General features: G+C 47.9%; 1 protein-coding gene across 2 annotated transcripts in view; it reads left to right on the top strand.

The window, feature by feature from the left end:
* The window catches only part of LOC116956903 (uncharacterized), a 36950-nt gene extending 18649 nt beyond the window's left edge, over positions 1–18301 (top strand). For both annotated transcript variants that reach the window (XM_076054749.1, XM_076054748.1), the window contains exons 7-14: positions 4365–4442; positions 5766–5807; positions 6978–7055; positions 7325–7384; positions 8615–8692; positions 9017–9103; positions 12374–12676; positions 14887–18301. In XM_076054749.1, coding sequence (XP_075910864.1) covers positions 4365–4442; positions 5766–5807; positions 6978–7055; positions 7325–7384; positions 8615–8692; positions 9017–9103; positions 12374–12676; positions 14887–14924 — 764 coding nt within the window. In that variant the 3' untranslated portion in view covers positions 14925–18301. The remainder of the gene's footprint in view (positions 1–4364; positions 4443–5765; positions 5808–6977; positions 7056–7324; positions 7385–8614; positions 8693–9016; positions 9104–12373; positions 12677–14886) is intronic.
* The last annotated feature ends 381 nt before the right edge of the window (positions 18302–18682 follow it).

Raw genomic sequence — 18682 nt, 5'->3', positions numbered from 1 at the left:
CATCTTGTGTAGTAGGGCAGTGTCCATCTTGTGTAGTAGGGCAGTGTCCATCTTGTGTAGTAGGACAGTGTCCGTCTTGTGTAGTAGGACAGTGTCCGTCTTGTGTAGTAGGACAGTGTCCATCTTGTGTAGTAGGACAGTGTCCGTCTTGTTTAGTAGGACAATGTCCATCTTGTGTAGTAGGGCAGTGTCCATCTTGTGTAGTAGGACAGTGTCCGTCTTGTTTAGTAGGACAGTGTCCATCTTGTGTAGTAGAGCAGTGTCCGTCTTGTGTAATAGGACAGTGTCCATCTTGTGTAGTAGGGCAGTCTCCATCTTGTGTAGTAGGACAGTGTCCATCTTGTGTAGTAGGGCAGTGTTCATCTTGTGTAGTAGGGCAGTGTCCATCTTGTGTAGTAGGACAGTGTCCATCTTGTGTAGTAGGGCAGTGTCCATCTTGTGTAATAAGACAGTGTCTCTCTTGTGTAGTAGGACAGTGTCCATCTTGTGTAGTAGGGCAGTGTCCATCTTGTCTAATAGGACAGTGTCCATCTTGTGTAGTAGGACAGTGTCCATCTTGTCTAATAGGACAGTGTCCATCTTGTGTAGTAGGATAGTGTCCATCTTGTGTAGTAGGGCAGTGTCCATCTTGTGTAGTAGGGCAGTGTCCATCTTGTGTAGTAGGACGGTGTCCATCTTGTGTAGTAGGACAGTGTCCATCTTGTGTAGTAGGGCAATGTCCATCTTGTGTAGTAGGGCAGTGTCCATCTTGTGTAGTTGGACAGTGTCCATCTTGTGTAGTAGGACAGTGTCCATCTTGTGTAGTAGGGCAGTGTCCGTCTTGTGTAGTAGGGTAGTGTCCATCTTGTGTAGTAGGACAATGTCCATCGTGCATAGTAGGACATTGTCCATCTTGTGGAGTAGGGCAGTGTCCATCTTGTCTAGTAGGACGGTGTCCATCTTGTGTAGTAGGACAGTGTCCATCTTGTGTAGTAGGACAGTGTCCATCTTGTGTAATAGGGCAGTGTCCATCTTGTGTAGTAGGACAGTGTCCATCTTGTGTAGTAGGACAGTGTCCATCTTGTGTAGTAGGGCAGTGTCCATCTTGTGTAGTAGGGCAGTGTCCATCTTGTGTAGTAGGACAGTGTCCATCTTGTGTAGTAGGACAGTGTCCATCTTGTGTAGTAGGACAGTGTCCATCTTGTGTAGTAGGGCAGTGTCCATCTTGTGTAGTAGGACAATGTCCATCTTGTGTAGTAGGGCAGTGTCCATCTTGTGTAGTAGGGCAGTGTCCATCTTGTGTAGTAGGGCTATGTCCATCTTGTGTAGTAGGGCAGTGTCCATCTTGTGTAGTAGGACAGTGTCCATCTTGTGTAGTAGGGCATTGTCCATCTTGTGTAGTAGGACAGTGTCCATCTTGTGTAGTAGGACAGTGTCCATCTTGTGTAGTAGGACAGTGTCCATCTTGTGTAGTAGGACAGTGTCCATCTTGTGTAGTAGGACAGTGTCCATCTTGTGTAGTAGGACAGTGTCCATCTTGTGTAGTAGGACAGTGTCCATCTTGTGTAGTAGGACAGTGTCCATCTTGTGTAGTAGGGCATTGTCCATCTTGTGTAGTAGGACAGTGTCCATCTTGTGTAGTAGGACAGTGTCCATCTTGTGTAGTAGGACAGTGTCCATCTTGTGTAGTAGGACAGTGTCCATCTTGTGCAGTAGGACAGTCTCCATCTTGTGTAGTAGGACAGTGTCCATCTTGTGTAGTAGGGAAATGTCCATCTTGTGTAGTAGGGCATTGTCCATCGTTTGTAGTAGGGCAGTGTCCATCTTGTGTAGTAGGACAGTCAATGTCTTGTGTAGTAGGACAGTGTCCATCTTGTGTAGTAGGAAAGTGTCCATATTGTGTAGTAGGGCAGTGTCCATCTTGTGTAATAGGACAGTGTCCATCTTATGTAGTAGGACAGTGTCCATCTTGTGCAGTAGGACAGTCTCCATCTTGTGTAGTAGGACAGTGTCCATCTTGTGTAGTAGGGAAATGTCCATCTTGTGTAGTAGGGCATTGTCCATCGTTTGTAGTAGGGCAGTGTCCATCTTGTGTAGTAGGGCAATGTCCATCTTGTGTAGTAGGGCAATGTCCATCTTGTGTAGTAGGACAGTGTCCATCTTGTGTAGTAGGGCAGTGTCCATCTTGTGTAGTAGGACAGTGTCCATCTTGTGTAGTAGGACAGTGTCCATCTTGTGTAGTAGGACAGTGTCCATCTTGTGTAGTAGGGCAGTGTCCGTCTTGTGTAATAGGACAGTGTCCGTCTTGTGTAGTTGGACAGTGTCCGTCTTGTGTAGTAGGGCAGTGTCCGTCTTGTGTAATAAGACAGTGTCTATCTTGTGTAGTAGGACAGTGTCCATTATGTGTAGTAGGGCAATGTCCATCTTGTGTAGTAGGGTAGTGTCCATCTTGTGTAGTTGGACAGTGTCCATCTTGTGTAGTAGGACAGTGTCCATCTTGTGTAATAGGACAGTGTCCATTTTGTGTAGTAGGACAGTGTCCATCTTGTGTAGTAGGGCAGTGTCCATCTTGTGTAGTAGGGCAGTGTCCATCTTGTGTAGTAGGACAGTGTCCATCTTGTGTAGTAGGACAGTGTCCATCTTGTGTAGTAGGACAGTGTCCATCTTGTGTAGTAGGGCAGTGTCCATCTTGTGTAGTAGGACAATGTCCATCTTGTGTAGTAGGGCAGTGTCCATCTTGTGTAGTAGGGCAGTGTCCATCTTGTGTAGTAGGGCTATGTCCATCTTGTGTAGTAGGGCAGTGTCCATCTTGTGTAGTAGGACAGTGTCCATCTTGTGTAGTAGGGCATTGTCCATCTTGTGTAGTAGGACAGTGTCCATCTTGTGTAGTAGGACAGTGTCCGTCTTGTGTAGTAGGACAGTGTCCATCTTGTGTAGTAGGACAGTGTCCATCTTGTGTAGTAGGACAGTGTCCATCTTGTGTAGTAGGACAGTGTCCATCTTGTGTAGTAGGACAGTGTCCATCTTGTGTAGTAGGACAGTGTCCATCTTGTGTAGTAGGGCAGTGTCCGTCTTGTGTAGTAGGGCAGTGTCCGTCTTGTGTAGTAGGACAGTCAATGTCTTGTGTAGTAGGACAGTGTCCATCTTGTGTAGTAGGAAAGTGTCTATATTGTGTAGTAGGGCAGTGTCCATCTTGTGTAATAGGACAGTGTCCATCTTATGTAGTAGGACAGTGTCCATCTTGTGCAGTAGGACAGTCTCCATCTTGTGTAGTAGGACAGTGTCCATCTTGTGTAGTAGGGAAATGTCCATCTTGTGTAGTAGGGCATTGTCCATCGTTTGTAGTAGGGCAGTGTCCATCTTATGTAGTAGGACAGTGTCCATCTTGTGCAGTAGGACAGTCTCCATCTTGTGTAGTAGGACAGTGTCCATCTTGTGTAGTAGGGCAGTGTCCATCTTGTGTAGTAGGACAGTGTCCATCTTGTGTAGTAGGACAGTGTCCATCTTGTGTAGTAGGACAGTGTCCATCTTGTGTAGTAGGGCAGTGTCCGTCTTGTGTAATAGGACAGTGTCCGTCTTGTGTAGTTGGACAGTGTCCGTCTTGTGTAGTAGGGCAGTGTCCGTCTTGTGTAATAAGACAGTGTCTATCTTGTGTAGTAGGACAGTGTCCATCTTGTGTAGTAGGGCAATGTCCATCTTGTGTAGTAGGGTAGTGTCCATCTTGTGTAGTTGGACAGTGTCCATCTTGTGTAGTAGGACAGTGTCGATCTTGTGTAATAGGACAGTGTCCATCTTGTGTAGTAGGGCAGTGTCCGTCTTGTGTAGTAGAACAGTGTCCGTCTTGTTTAATAGGGCAGTGTCCATCTTGTGTAGTAGGACAGTGTCCATCTTGTTTAGTAGGACAGTGTCCATATTGTGTATTAGGACAGTGTCCGTCTTGTGTAGTTGAACAGTGTCCGTCTTGTGTAGTAGGGCAATGTCCATCTTGTGTAGTAAGACAGTGTCCATCTTGTGTAGTAGGGTAGTGTCCATCTTGTGTAGTTGGACAGTGTCCATCTTGTGTAGTAGGACAGTGTCCATCTTGTGTAATAGGACAGTGTCCATCTTGTGTAGTAGGGCAGTGTCCGTCTTGTGTAGTAGAACAGTGTCCGTCTTGTTTAATAGGGCAGTGTCCATCTTGTGTAGTAGGACAGTGTCCATCTTGTTTAGTAGGACAGTGTCCATATTGTGTATTAGGACAGTGTCCATCTTGTGTAGTAGGGCAGTGTCCGTCTTTTGTTGTTGGACAGTCTCCATCTTGACAATTTAATGACAAAGCCAATGCTGTTGATGATGATGCTGATGACGATGTTGCTACTGCTGATGATGATGTCGTTGTTGAACAGTATGCAAGAGGGACGGATATCTGGAGGAGAAGGTTTACTGTTTCAAGAACGAATGGAAGCGCAGAATTGGCGCTTATGGTGAGATTCCAACTGCCTGCTCCCTTCACCCCTCTCCTCTTTCCAATGCCAACGTTAATAAATACATTGGTTTGATGAAACAAAATCGTTGTACTCACTTGCCCTTGCTTAATTTGTTTTTCGATTATTTACCTTCTAAAATAATCTGGCCATGTATCGCACTCACAGAAAGGGAATCTTGCACCCCCAGGGGGTGCGTGCACCCCAGGTTAAGAACCACTGATCTAGAGAGAGGCCGACTCCATGCTTCTGCACTCTCTCGACTCAATTACAGCAAGGCTATTCCCATTTGGGGTTCCGAGTCAGGTGCCAAGTGACTCCAGCTCGTTTAATAACGCATCTCATTAAGTACTCGTGCGTGTGCCGTTCAGCGAGCACATCTCACACCTGCCCTCTCGTCTCTGCACTGGCTAGCAGTCTCAGGTTTCGAGTGAACTATCATCAGCTCCTGCTCATGACCTACAAGGCGCTCAAAGGATGTCGGCCCCACGACAGCTGCAGGAACTGATCCAAACGAGCTCCCCTGAGAGTCCAAACTAAACTAAACGACTATAAACTATTTTTTTTTATTTTACCAGCTAAGGCCCACTGAACTATGTAGCCTTTTTTGAGAAGTGGCTTAGCATGTGGAAATGTATAGCAGCCAAATACTCTAAACGCGTGTTTCAAAATGTGGAGGGAAAAACCAGGGGACCCGTAGAAAAATCCACGCAGGCATTGTCAGGATCGGGATCGAACCCACGACCTCCTGTATACCAGGCGAGGTGGTTAACATCTTCCCGCCACCATGGCGCCCTGAGTGAGCCCCAGTGAACCCGCCACCACCTGACACAGCCAGTCAATGAGTGGTTTAGTTACGTAAAGAAAACGTTCCAATTAATGACTACTTCAGCACCAACCAGTTGTGTGTTGAAGAGTAAACCCATAACAATATTTACGATTCGCATCACTGTGACGTTTTGCTGGTGACAACAACAACAAGCAGCTTCATAAGGTGATGAGCCAGAATTGTGAAGAAGTCTTCCTGTTTCGGACTTAAATTGAGGAGTATTATGGATAAAATTGGGTCGCGTAAGCCCTCTCGGTTAAACTGATCTGTCTTGCCGACTCACCTCTGTAAATTGGCCTTTACCCTCCTAGTTCTGGCCGTTTTCCCTTGATACTGGTTTATTCCCTAATATCTGTGCATGGCGCATTGGGATCTTAGGGATGAAATGCGCCTTACAAATTCAAATTATTATTCCAGCAAAAAGTGTGGACTAATCTCCATGAGTTCACATCAGTGGTCTCCACCTTTTCTCCTTTGCTGCTGTTTGTTTCCAGCCACGGACGAGCTGAGGAAGACCGCGACACCAGAAGCCATTGGCAAGTCTACCCACAAATAACAACGCTCACTCGCTCAACTCAATAAAAAAAACCTCCCGCATAGTCTTAACAGACTGTTGGGGAAAGTGCTGTTAGTGACCACCTACGAAGGCCGGCACGGCACGCCACAGATAAAAGTTAAAACTAAACTCGTTTCAGAGTCTCCGGGGTGAGGACAGCCATCTATGACGTCTCCTGGAATGCCTGAATGTTCACTGTGGAGGGGCGGCTGCCATTCCTCTGACGGGAAATGGACCAGACCTCGATGGAATACAGGAGGTCCGGTGGACCATTTCAGCTCCAGTCACCATATGGGGTAGACAGTCCTCTACTCGGGGCAGGGAACTGCCAAACAACAGGGAGTGGCTCTGCTTTTGAACAAAATAATCATTAAGGGGGTTTGGGGTCATGAAGTTGAGGTGTGGGAAGCTGTCAGTCCCAGGCTACTGTGGGCTCGCCTCCCCATCAATGGGAGATGAGGAATGGTGGTGGTGGTAGCTAAGGCCCCCACTGGAAATAAACAGTGGAGGGATGCAGGCAAGGCCGATTAGTGAGATGCCTTCCATGACCCCCTGTCACAGGTGCTAGCTAAATTGGCCCCTCGGGATAGAGGCATCCTATTGGGTGACTTTATTGCCCAAGTGGGTAATGACCCAGTCAACTGGGCCGGAGTCATTGGAAGGCATGAGCCAAATCAGCTCAATAACAACGGTAGGAGGCGACTCGACTTCCATGCAGCCTTGCGATCCCAAACAAGCTGTTCCACGAAAGCCACATCCACACACCAGGGAAGTACGCCCAGTCCAAGGGAGACCATCTGCTGAACCACAGCAGATGATGCGGGCCCATGTCCTTGATACCAGGCGTTACCGTGGAGCTAATTTGCCCACTCACCATCAGTGTGTCATCTGTAAGATGCGCCTGCCATTTTTGCACTGGTGGTGGGCATCCCCCGAGGACTCCATTAAAACCGGCAGTGGCCTGGTCTCAGCTAGCTGAGGATAGTGACAAGCATGAATTTAATCACCGCTTATAGCTGGGGTTGGCATCGTCCCCCCTCCTCCTGATGCCGAGGGGAAATGAGTGAGGTTGAGAACTGTGGCTCATGCCCCCAACAGCCTGTTAGAGGCTCTGTTACACTGTGCCCCCTGTGTCACCTCCTCATGGCAGACTGCGCGTACAACACTTGCTTCCAGAACGTGACTCGGTGCCTCTACGACCACCACCACGATATGGCCATCAACCCAGGTAGAGATGTCCCCCACCACGCAATCTCTGACTCACCCACTCAGTCACCCATACACCTACACGCCCATTTACCCACCTACTCACCTTCTAAGCCACTCACCCACTCCTCACTCACCCACTCCTCACTCACCCACTCGCCTACTCATCTATACACTCTCTCACTCCCCCACCCACTCACTCACCCACTCACTCACTCGCTCACCCACTGAGTCACTCAATTCTGTCGCTTCCTATCACTCTTCCTGTCTCCCTCCCTCTCTCTCCCGCAGCCTCTGTGCGGAGGTTTGATCTGGCGCATTGCGCCTATGTGGCCATCAACTACGCTCACGGTGAGACTCGCGCTATATCTGTGTCTGTGTGTGAGTGAATAGGGGGCTGGTGTAGTCAGGTTGCCATGTGCACGTCTGTCTTTGTAGTGTGGAGCGGTAGTACGGTGGTAAAACCCAGCGACCTGCTTTCGATTTACGCTCACAGTCGACACCTGTGACGATGGTCTGATCCGGTCCTGGGCCTCCCCTAGGTCGACTCAGTCTCAAATGAGTACCTGGTGCAGTGGGTAAACATCGTCTCTGGGGAGACAAAGGCGGCCGGGCGTGGTGTTGGCCACCCACCGCTTTGTGTGCTGTGCCGGCCTTTCATAGGTGCTACTCGCGAACAGCACTTGCCCCAACAGTCTGTTCAAGGCTATACGGGGGATTTTTGCCTTCATTTTTGTTGTGTGTTTGAAGATTAGTGAGTGCAATTGGGTGGTAACTACTGCACCTTAAGCACCTTCATCAATAACCACTGAGAAAAGATCAAAACCAAGCATTTGCCTGGAGGTCCCGGGGGGACAGACGTCAATGACATCTCCTGGCCAAACCTCATTTCTGGAGGACCCCCCTCTTCAGGAAAAGGGGGTTATCCTCTAAAGGCAAACTATTTATAAAGGTTTGAAATGGGCGTAGCCCAAGTGTCAGCAGCATGGGCAGGGCAGCTAATGTTGACGTACGTGATGGCACTCGTAGAGTGCAACGATGGCGCTGGTGGTCGGTTTCCACAGATTAAAGGGCTGCCAAGTAATCATTGCACCTCGCTTTGCACACTCACACTTGACACTGTGGTGATGGGTGTCCACCTATGACTCCATTAAAACCCCCAGTGGCCTGGTAGCGGCTTACTGCTGATGAAAGTTGCACGAAAATCAACATCGCTTGCAGCTGGGGTTGGCATCGTATCCCTCGTGACTGCTGATGCCGAGAGGAAATGGGCGAGGTTCAGGACTGTGCCGCATTGGGTACGCGCTCCAAACCTCCCCAGAGATCCTGGCTGACCAAAGAGGTTTTCTGGCTAACTGAGAGAAAGCGACAGGCCCACTCCCACCGTCTACAGCATCGTTAGCCTCGGAGAATGTCGAGGCTAACGGCATGCTTCGCTCAGAAGTTTGGAGAGCCGTGCGGCACTGCAAGGATGAGTGGTGTTTGCTGCTTCTAAAATGTAATCTGCGACATTTCAGGCAATGGCCCTTCCTCAGGGCATGCAGATAACCGTGTGAACTGTGTCTGTATCTGTGGTTCCAGAGTGCGAGAGCATCCCCAGGCTCAGTGGCTGTGCAGAGAGGTTGGCGACCTGCATAAGCGAACACCCCGAATTGCCTGGTGAGTGGGTGGGTGAGTGGTTTATTTCGCGTCATCAGGTGAGGAATAAAGAGAGATCAGGATATGAGGGACCTGGGTTGTCACCAGAATTGCAAAACAAATCAAGAAGAGTGATGAAGCAGATAGCAATCAGTAAAAAAACGACCAATTAAAGTTTAGAACAAATAATGTTGTGTTCCCCCTCTCTCCCTTCCCCCACTTCCTCCCTACACCTCCTCCTCCCTTACCTCCTCCTCCCTCCATGTCCTCCTCCCTCCACCTCCTTATACCCTCATCCACGTCCTCAACCTCCACCTCCTCATACCCTCAACCACTTCTCTAAAGGAATTACTGAGGTGGTGATTGGAGGGGCCTTTGGCGGATTGGCGATTATCGTGGCTATCGTACTCGTCGTGAAGAGGAAGGATATCGGTATGGCCACCACTCCGCCCTCCCACTCTCCCACTCTCCGTGACATCACACGGATCGTACTTGGAAGGCTGCCACTGGGGTGCGCTGTAATGGGATAGAAGCGGACATGACATAACAGCGGACACTTAGAAATTGGTGTGCCTTCGCCGATCCAAAGCATCCGCTTTTATTTTTACTTAAAAACCGCGGTTAATGGAGCTAATTTATGCATTAATTGTCAGTCTATTCTAACACTAGACGAGACTGTTATAACACTAGATGATACCGCTATGTTGATTAGCTATAACAAAAAAAAGTATATTCTTTGGGTCTTTTCGGTAAAGTCACGTAGATATGTTCAAAGAAAATAACAAAAAACTACGACGTTTCCATCGCAACACAAGCGGTCGTCATCAGGAAAAGTGGGTTAGCCTCTAAAGGCAAACTGTTTATAAAGGTTTGAAATAGGTGTAGCCCAAGTGTCAGCAGCATGGGCGGGGCAGCTAATGTTGACGTACGTGATGGCACTCGTAGAGTGCAACGATGGCGCTGGTGGTCGGTTTCCACCAATTAAAGGGCTAGCAAAGTAATCATTGCACCTCGCTTTACACACTAACGCTGTTGACGGTGGAGATTGCTGCCAGAGGTGTGATGATACTCGTAAAGGGCCACAACGGCACTGGTGGTGGGCTTCCACCAATTAAAGGGCTGCCAGGTCTAAAATGTTTACATTACAGCCAGTTATGAGTTAAACTGGTTGATAATGTCCTCCACGACGACACTGCTGTGAGAGATTAGCATGTCAATGTAAGCGAACCACCGCAATGGTGGCTGTGCTAGTGAGACATTTGGCGTGTATGTAACTCAGAGTGTCGCAAATAACTGCTAACATAGGTAGGTAGGAAGGGAACAACACAGCTAGTTATGACCTAAACTGGTTAATAACGTCCTTCCAGTCATTGCTGAGTTTGTACCCATCTTCTCGATTGAAATTGTGTCTATGTATGTATATATGGATGGCTTCAAGAAGGAATCTTTCCGAGAGCCTAAAATCGGTTCTAGCTAAAGGGTTGAATTTCGCAGTCACAACCTAAACACAACCCAGTGTATGATATCATTGCCCAGGTCGACGTAGCCCTTAATGGTTTGGGACACATTGCTGCAGACGTGGCAAGATCATAAATCACTGCAATCCTCAAAAACGCTAAGACACCTATCAGCAGCAGCAGTAAGGATGAGCGCTTTGAGCTTTCTCAATTAAAAAAGAGAGATGACATCGTCATCCTCTCAGCCAACAAGGGCAATGCCACAGTCATCATGGACAAAACCACCAACAATAACACAATTCAGGACCTACTTAGTGATGGTAGCTATACAAAAATTAAATAATACATTTTCATTTTTTTAATTCCGCGGGCAAATAAATGAGCAGAATCAAAACATGTAACCAATACAAACAAATCTTTCCTTGAACGAGCCGGTCACGTCATGGTCAAGTGGCACGACCCCCCCCCCTCATTTCCCCTTTTATCGTATTACAGTGCCTCTAAGGCTGGGCCACACGACAGCAATCATCGCCCCCTTACTAGCAGCAGACAAATGCGCAAGTACACTGGAGCCTGCCCTAGGCTGCGCATCAGCTAATGCTGTGTATTAGTGCCACCTGTATATCTGCTTGCAGTAAGTTACATGGGTGGCTTTATCCACTGCTGGACGAATCCCTCTCGCACGCAGAGAGGGAGTTTCAACGCTAATTTGGCTGTGGTTGCGCTGGTCTCAGAGTGGCCGCGAAAAGTCTTCCAGCAGCGCGGAAATAAGGAAATCAACAAGGATCAGTTCACAGGTTTAGACGATCACTCAGATGATCAATTACATGCTCACTGACACACTCAAGTCACTCACCCACTCGCACATCAGCCCATCTCCTTGTCCTTATCCTGCACATCCAATTCAAAATAATACTTTCATTTCATATAGCGTCATTCATACCAATAGCATCCCATAACGCTGTACATTAAATATATAAAAGCACCAAATCCTATATGCAGCCGCTACCAAGCAAATGAAAACCTTGCTACCAAGTAAAACTATAATAAATAAATAAACTAATGGCATCAACGCACAAGAACAACAAAAGTTATCACGAAGAAAACAGCATGGTTGGCTATGTATGGTGCGAAATAAGTAAAAAATACATACATCAATACCTGGGTGCACCTTGAGGCCACATGAAGTGTCGAAAGTTCGCTAACAGGTCACGGTATAGACCCAGGTGCCATGGGTTGACCGACTGAGATGAATGGCCGATGCAGCACCTGTGCCCCCTACTGTGCCAACTTGCTACATTTTAGCGGCACGGTGCTCTGCTCATTGTTGTGAGAATCGCTCCTCTGTCCTCCGTTGTTGTTGGAGGGTGACTGCCTCCGACTGCCCAGTAGCATCCTTCCCGAGCCTCCTCCACAAAGGCTGATCTTGACACTGCTGGTACCAGTTTTCGGCAACTCCACTCAGCTATATGTCCAACTCTACCACATCAGTCCATCTCTTCTTGAGCCCATGCCGTGCCCATTTAGCCCTCTCTATCTGGCCAATTCGAAGCTGCTTGGGCATGCGGGCTACATGACCCAGACAACGCAGCCTCCTCACCTGCCGGAGGAACTCACTGATGATGGGACTGTAGCTAGATCTTTCAAGGATCTGCGATCTCCTCACACTGTAATCTAGCCTGGTTAAACCCATGATGGTTCGTAGGCAGGCCATCCTGAATGTTTAAAATCAACGCAAATGTTGTTTGAGAGGGGTTCACGTTTTGTAAGCATCGACAAGGGATGCTTACAAAACGTAAGCATCCCTTACGTTTTGTAAGCCAGAAGGCCCAGAGCTTCATATTGAACGATAGACCAGGTAGCTTCTACACAGAGCTACGCACCTTTTGATTATCACGGTTGGCTACGTACAGTTCCAAAGAACTTATACATACATACATACATTCCTTCACACATCTCCCCAAAGATCTCACCAAAATGCTCAGGAAGCCTGCAAACCTGTTCCTGCAGGTCGCAGATCTAATCACCATTCTTTCCCTTAAAGATGGCAATAGGTGTGTGGCGCTGCAAGTTACACTTTTTGCTGGAATTACAGGTTGAGTTGCTATCGTGAGTTACTGACGCAGGTTCCATATCCTCAGAAACCCGCGACCACTACTCATCCTTGCAGCACCGTTCGGAGAACTGTGAGAGACAGAGAGAGACACACACAAATACAGAGATGTTGATGCTGATGAATTCACAGCTGCAAAACTACGGAACTGCCGGGGAGGCTCCACTGTCGGCCAGGGCAGCTCCACTGTCGGCCAGGGCAGCTCCACTGTCGGCCAGGGCAGCTCCACTGTCGGCCAGGGCAGCTCCACTGTCGGCCAGGGCAGCTCCACTGTCGGCCAGGGCAGCTCCACTGTTGGCCAGGGCAGCTCCACTGTCGGCCAGGGCAGCTCCACTGGCGGCCAGGGCAGCTCCACTGTCGGCCAGGGCAGCTGCACTGTCGATGTGCAGGACTTCGATGCGCAGGATCCCACTGCCACGGAATTGGTTGATGAAGGTTGGTAGTGAAATCTGACCTCTCCGCTACTCCTACGCCCTCCCATCCTGACCCCGCCCACCCCTACTGATCCTGCCCACCCCCACTGACCCCGCCCACCCCTATTGACCCCGCCCACCCCTCCTGACCCCGCCCACCCCTACTGACCCCGCCCACCCCTACTGACCCTGCCCACCCCTACTGACCCCGCCCACTTCTACTGACCCTGCCCACCCCTACTGACCCTGCCCACCCCTACTGACCCCGCCCACCCCTACTGACCCTGAACACCCCTTCTGACCCCGCCCACCCCTACTGACCCCGCCCACCCCTACTGACCCCACCCCTACTGACCCCGCCCACCCCTACTGACCCCGCCCACCCCTACTGACCCTGCCCACCCCTATTGACCCCGCCCACCCCTACTGACCCTGAACACCCCTCCTGACCCCGCCCACCCCTACTGACCCTGAACACCCCTCCTGACCCCGCCCACCCCTAATTTCACCCACTCAGTGTTTTCAGTTTCATTTATTTGGTATAGCCCTGTGAGGCATTCGGCTCTTGAATCGAGTGCAACCACAACAAACAAAAAACATGAACAAGAAAACATCTTAAAGTGACTATGTGAAAACAGAAAAATCCAGGAAAAAACTGCAAAGTCTTCCAGAAAAAAGCACCGTACACCAATGCTGTGCAAAAATCCAAGTGGAATGCAAGTCAAACAACAACAACAACAACCACAAGACAACTTAGATTAAAGCCATCAGTCTAACTCCGTACTACAATAAACAAACATGGCCAAACCAAAAAACGTTTTCGAAATCACAAAAAATAAAGCCATAAGCAATGTAACAGTGATCATAGGGACTGTGACCGAAATTTCACAATAAACGACATAAACAACATGTACCACCAAACCCTGTAGCCATAGCTGGCTGCATGAGTCACTCCACAACAGCAGGAGCATCAGTAGGAGTATCCAAATTTTTCAAATGCACCTTTTAAGATCAGCACACTAAATCAAAACACAAGATCATACGTTGCAGCGGTCATCTGGAACGAAAACATTTGATTTGAGGCCACTGAATAGCAGTGCAGCTAGGGGTGTACAACTCCTCTAGAGCAGTTTTGAGTGAAGATCTCATAGGTAGTGATTCAAGTTGCAGTTTATTGGCAATAGCATTCCAGACCCTAGGGGCATCAATAGCAAAGGCCCTTCCTCCAGTATTTGTACGGCAATAGGGAATGTGAAGCTGGTAAATGAGCAAAGACCTTAGGTCACATTTGCTCTTCGAAACAGAGAGGAGATCCAGCAGGTAATTTGTGGATTTTTGTAAGTACATTGTGAATAAATAAGATCTGGTGCACAAACCGTCGAACATTAAGTTCAACCCAATGTAGAGATCACAGTGGTGAGTCCTATATGGGCTATTCAATGCAAATCTTAAGGCCGAGTGATAAATTGAGTCAAGCTTCTTCAGTACAGTGCTTGGGGCTGATTTGTATATGATGTCACAGTAATCAAGTAGAGGCAGTATGGTAGCTTTTATCAATTCCAAACGGAACATAGGGGGGAAGCAGTGCTTGTGTCGATACACAAAACCTATTTTCATTTTTATCTTTTTACCAATATAATCAATGTTATCTTCAAATTTCAGTTTTGAATCCAGGATGACCCCAAGATACTTATAGATCTTGACTTGCTCTATTTGATAATTATTTAAGGAACGTAACGGGGGGGAAATTAACTTCCTGCTTTAGTCCTGGTGAGAAGCATAGCACCTTGGTTTTGGAGGTATTCAGAACTAGTTAAGAGCAACTAGCTGATGTTGTAGTTTGTTGAAATCACCCTGGAGCTTAGCAATCACCTCATCCGGAGAGCGGTCAGCAGTAATCAGTATCGTGGTCATCTGCAAAAAGATTTACCCTGGAATGATCCAGGTCAGTGCCCAAGTCATTGACATAAAGAGAGAACAAGTGTGGGCCGAGTCTTCTGCTGAGCAGGATCAGGAAAGTGTTATCACTGAGCACGCGCATAATCAATCATTCGATCGTTCTAGAGATCAGCGGAAAATGCTTGTTTTTTTATTATTCGCGATTTAAAACTTCCCGCAGCCATCCTCCCCATCATTAGCATGGATAGTCGAGAGTCTACTGCGTGTGTTCAATGGCTTCATGCCGCCCCCTAATCGCCTCCTCTTCATTCTCTCCCCACCCTACTCCTGCAGATTCAAAACTCCTGAACAAAGGACAAGAAACTGCATAGAAGAGAGAGGAGGCAAGATGTTAACCACCTCGCCTGGTATGCAGGAGGTCGTAGGTTCTATCCCGACCCTAAAGCTCGCTGTATATTTGCATTTTGCATGTCTCCCCCCCCACCCCTGTGGTCACTAGGATTATTTTTTGGGTCTTCTGGTGTTGCCCTCCACATTTTGAACGTGCGTTCAGAGTATATTTATTCACTTTATTTTTATTATTCTTTTTCTATCTACGTGACTTTACCGAAATAACCAAAGAATATTAATTCCTGCTGTTAGAAATTTCTGCTTGATAAGCCACTTCGTTGAGCTATCATTTGTGGCCAGATCACTTCTCAAATAGAGCTAAATAGTTCAGTGGGCTTTACGCGGCTTCTATTTGTCCCGACGAAACGTTCCGAGTTTGCTGCAGGACCAGCCACGAAGTGAGAAGGTGAGGGTACGAGGAGGTTGATGGAAGATTGAGATCACATTTCGTGTTATCGGCGGTGGAAGTGGTGGTGGTGGCGGCGGTGGTTGTGGTAGAAGTGGTGGTGGTGGTAGAGGTGGTGGTGGTAGTGTAGCAGTGGTGTAGCTGTTAGCGCTACAATGCGCTATGAACCCGGCGACCCGAGTTCAATTCCCATTCGCGGCCAACACCAGTGACGATTATCTAAACCGGTCCTGGGCCTTCCCTGGGTCTACTCAGCCTCAAATAAGTACCTGGTGCGGTGTGTAAACACCGCCACTGGGGAGACAAAGGCGGTCGGGCGTGGTGGGTGGGTGAGTGAGTGAGTAGGTGGGTGGGTGAGTGGGTACCATCGGGCACTCCACCCCCACAACTCCCAATCGGTGATGGGGCAGTTGTGGAGAGAGTGGAGAGTTCCCCATACCTGGTGTTGTGTATATATATAGGCCTTTTTTCAAAAATTTATATTGAAAATAGTTCTGCCATTTTTTAAATAAAACACCCTCAAACCCGCTACCTCCCACAAGCACCAAGCATCTGGAGGTCGTAAAAGGCTATTAAATAATAAACTCCGGGGCAAAGGGAGGCTAACGACGATCTGCAAAATCTCCAGATTGCCAAAGGACCACATGGCATGACCTGCTTGGCGCTTTGGACAGTTCACAAACAAATATCCAGAATCACAGGCACGGACACAGAGCACAGGGCAAACGGACATTATAACTGATATTTTTTTTGTATGGAAAAAGTTGAAGCTTGGCTATAAGAATAAGTCGACATTATAGACTGCAGTATTCCTTATATTATTTCTTATTGTATCTTTCTATCTACGTGACTTTACCAAGAGAACCAAAGTACATGAGTTCCTGCAATCACGAAAACTTAAGTCCAAACTAAGCTATATCTCTGACCTCGAGAATGAAAAAAACACGGATCCCTGGATGCAGACAGGGAGCAAAAAATAATAAAACCCTTGAAATACCGGAGGTAACATCTATTGACATTACAAATCTTGGTCAAACATAAACCAAATAATAATCACGAGAGATTAGACCTAGGGTAACTCAAAAGAGATACAAGAAAATAGGTCAAACACACAAGACCACATAATATGTATTCCATGAAATCAGAGCCTCCCCGGCCGCCTTTGTCTTCCAACAATTTGACACAAACACATGGTAGCCATAAATACGTATGAAAGGTGCCTCTCCTCCCTAATAGGAGAGACCACGAAGAGAGGGGTTGGGAATGCAAACAAACAAAATGTGATGGTAAAACAGTCAGTCAAAGGTCAAAGGGGGGGGGGGCAGCCAGGCCGCTGTTGCCATGGGAAGAGAGAGGAGAGATAATTTCACATTTAAGCTCGGCTAGGGACAGCTCTGCAAGGAGGAGTGCTGCGAACGACAGAGTCTTGCAAAGGGGCAGTCTTGCTAAGGGGCAGGCTGGCTCCGGGGCATGGCCTCGAGAGCAACCATGGGTGTCGTGTCTCACAGAGAGAAGGGACGATGTGTTCTTAAGAGCTGAGTTCGGCATGAATCGACAGAGTATCGCTGAAAGTTTTATTCTACATTCATTCTGATGTTATGAGTCGCTTGCAGAATCGAGGATTGCGATGAGCTGTATTGTACTAAGCTATCAGAGTTGTGTAAGAGGTGTGAAAATACAATTTTCAAGTTTTGAGAGTGAGTGATCCGGCCAGCGACGAGCAGCTCACAGCAAGAGCCCTCCTGTAAGAAGAGTGAAGAACACGAAAGTTGAGCAGCAACGACAAAGCGCAGCCCTGAAGTAAGGGCGGGTGTCCGTGTGAAGCTGGCAGCTGCACGATCAAGGAGAGAGCAAGAGAAATGAGAGAGAAAGAGTGCCGAGCGACGACAAGCACTCAACCTGGAGAAAGGGCGGAAAGCGCCAAGCATCGACCAAGCCAGCATCACAGAGAACCAGCTCCACCGAGCAAGGGTGTCTGCCACCAGCGAACGAGCTGCACGCGCAATCGAGCATCGCCAAAGAGCACGGAGCCGGAGGGAGCGCGCAGCAGCGCCACCAGCGCCACCAATCAAGGGTGCCAGCTGCCAGCGGACAAGCGTTGTGCCGACTCGGCTCATCCAGCAGGGGAAAGAGCCTGACCAGCCGCCCGTGAGGAAGAGGAGAGCGCCGGCGAGAGCGCCGTGGGTTCGACCCACACTCCCACCAGCGTCACCAAGCCAGGGTGCCAGCTGCCAGCGGACAGGCTGCGGGTGCTATCTGACGACGGGATCAACGCGCACCGACGGCGAGCGTCGTGCCGACTCTTCCACCCAGCTGTGGACCGAAACTGTGGCCGCCCCCGAGCAAGAGAGAGAACGAAGCCGTTTGTATGACCCTCCCCCACACTCACACCCTCACGACGCATCGCCCGGCGTCTGCCGTACGCAAAGAATTGAACAAGTGGCATAGAAGACACACAACACGCATATCGGGACAAATAAGATTGTTCCAAAAAGTTATCTTCGTGTTTTAAAAAGGGTTGCCATTCCAAGGTGGTGCGTTAAATATCAACTGATCGTGAAGAACATTGCTGCCCATTGAGTTACGTGGATATGGCCATTTAGAAGTATTTTAGTCGTTCGTTTTTTTCCTTTTTAATGGCATTATCTTAACAACGAATTAATTTTAATAACTACTCTTGCCTTCGGGACATGTTTCTTTATTGTCCTTCGCATGAATATCGTTGCATGAATTTTTAAGGACTTTTTCCTATCACCATATATGCTCGCGTTACTCTAAGGATTTAATCAATGATTCTGTTACCCAGTTTAACAACGTGATCATTGAGCGTTAAATGTATGGATCGATGAGGAGAATATCTCCAGGAGTACTGTGTTGACAATTCCAAGCATAAGAGTTCGCATGTTAGAGTGTTATGTTTTTGTTTAGAAATTAAAATTGCTTAACACAGAAGTGTCTGAGTGGTGCCTTCCTAAGTTCATGCGTAATAATATTAATTATAAGAACTGTATCCTGCGGTGAGATTTGAATTTGTGGAGACCTGATATGAAAACACTAAGACATAATCAGTAAATGTTAAAGCGAGAATAATTGTATTATACTGATTGATAATACGAACTTAGACAACGAAGCCGAGCTTAATCTAGCATACTTACAGTACACCTGCATAACTTCATACAATTAATTGTACGATCCCGATTGATAATACTACCCTCGTCAGCGAGGCAGGGCCTAATTATCATAATGGCTCGCATTAGCATAATCGCATGCAATTCAATAACGTATTACGATTACACCTCCCTAATTAGCATAATTTATGCATAATTTCATCCA

Source organism: Petromyzon marinus, chromosome 68 (assembly GCF_048934315.1).
Source record: "Petromyzon marinus isolate PM22_M1 ecotype Great Lakes invasive population chromosome 68, UKy_Petmar_22M1.pri1.0, whole genome shotgun sequence".
In the NCBI taxonomy this organism is placed as follows: Eukaryota; Metazoa; Chordata; class Hyperoartia; order Petromyzontiformes; family Petromyzontidae; genus Petromyzon; species Petromyzon marinus.
The sequence above is the reverse complement of the archived record's forward strand: the minus strand, read 5'-3'. Positions and strand labels throughout refer to the sequence as shown.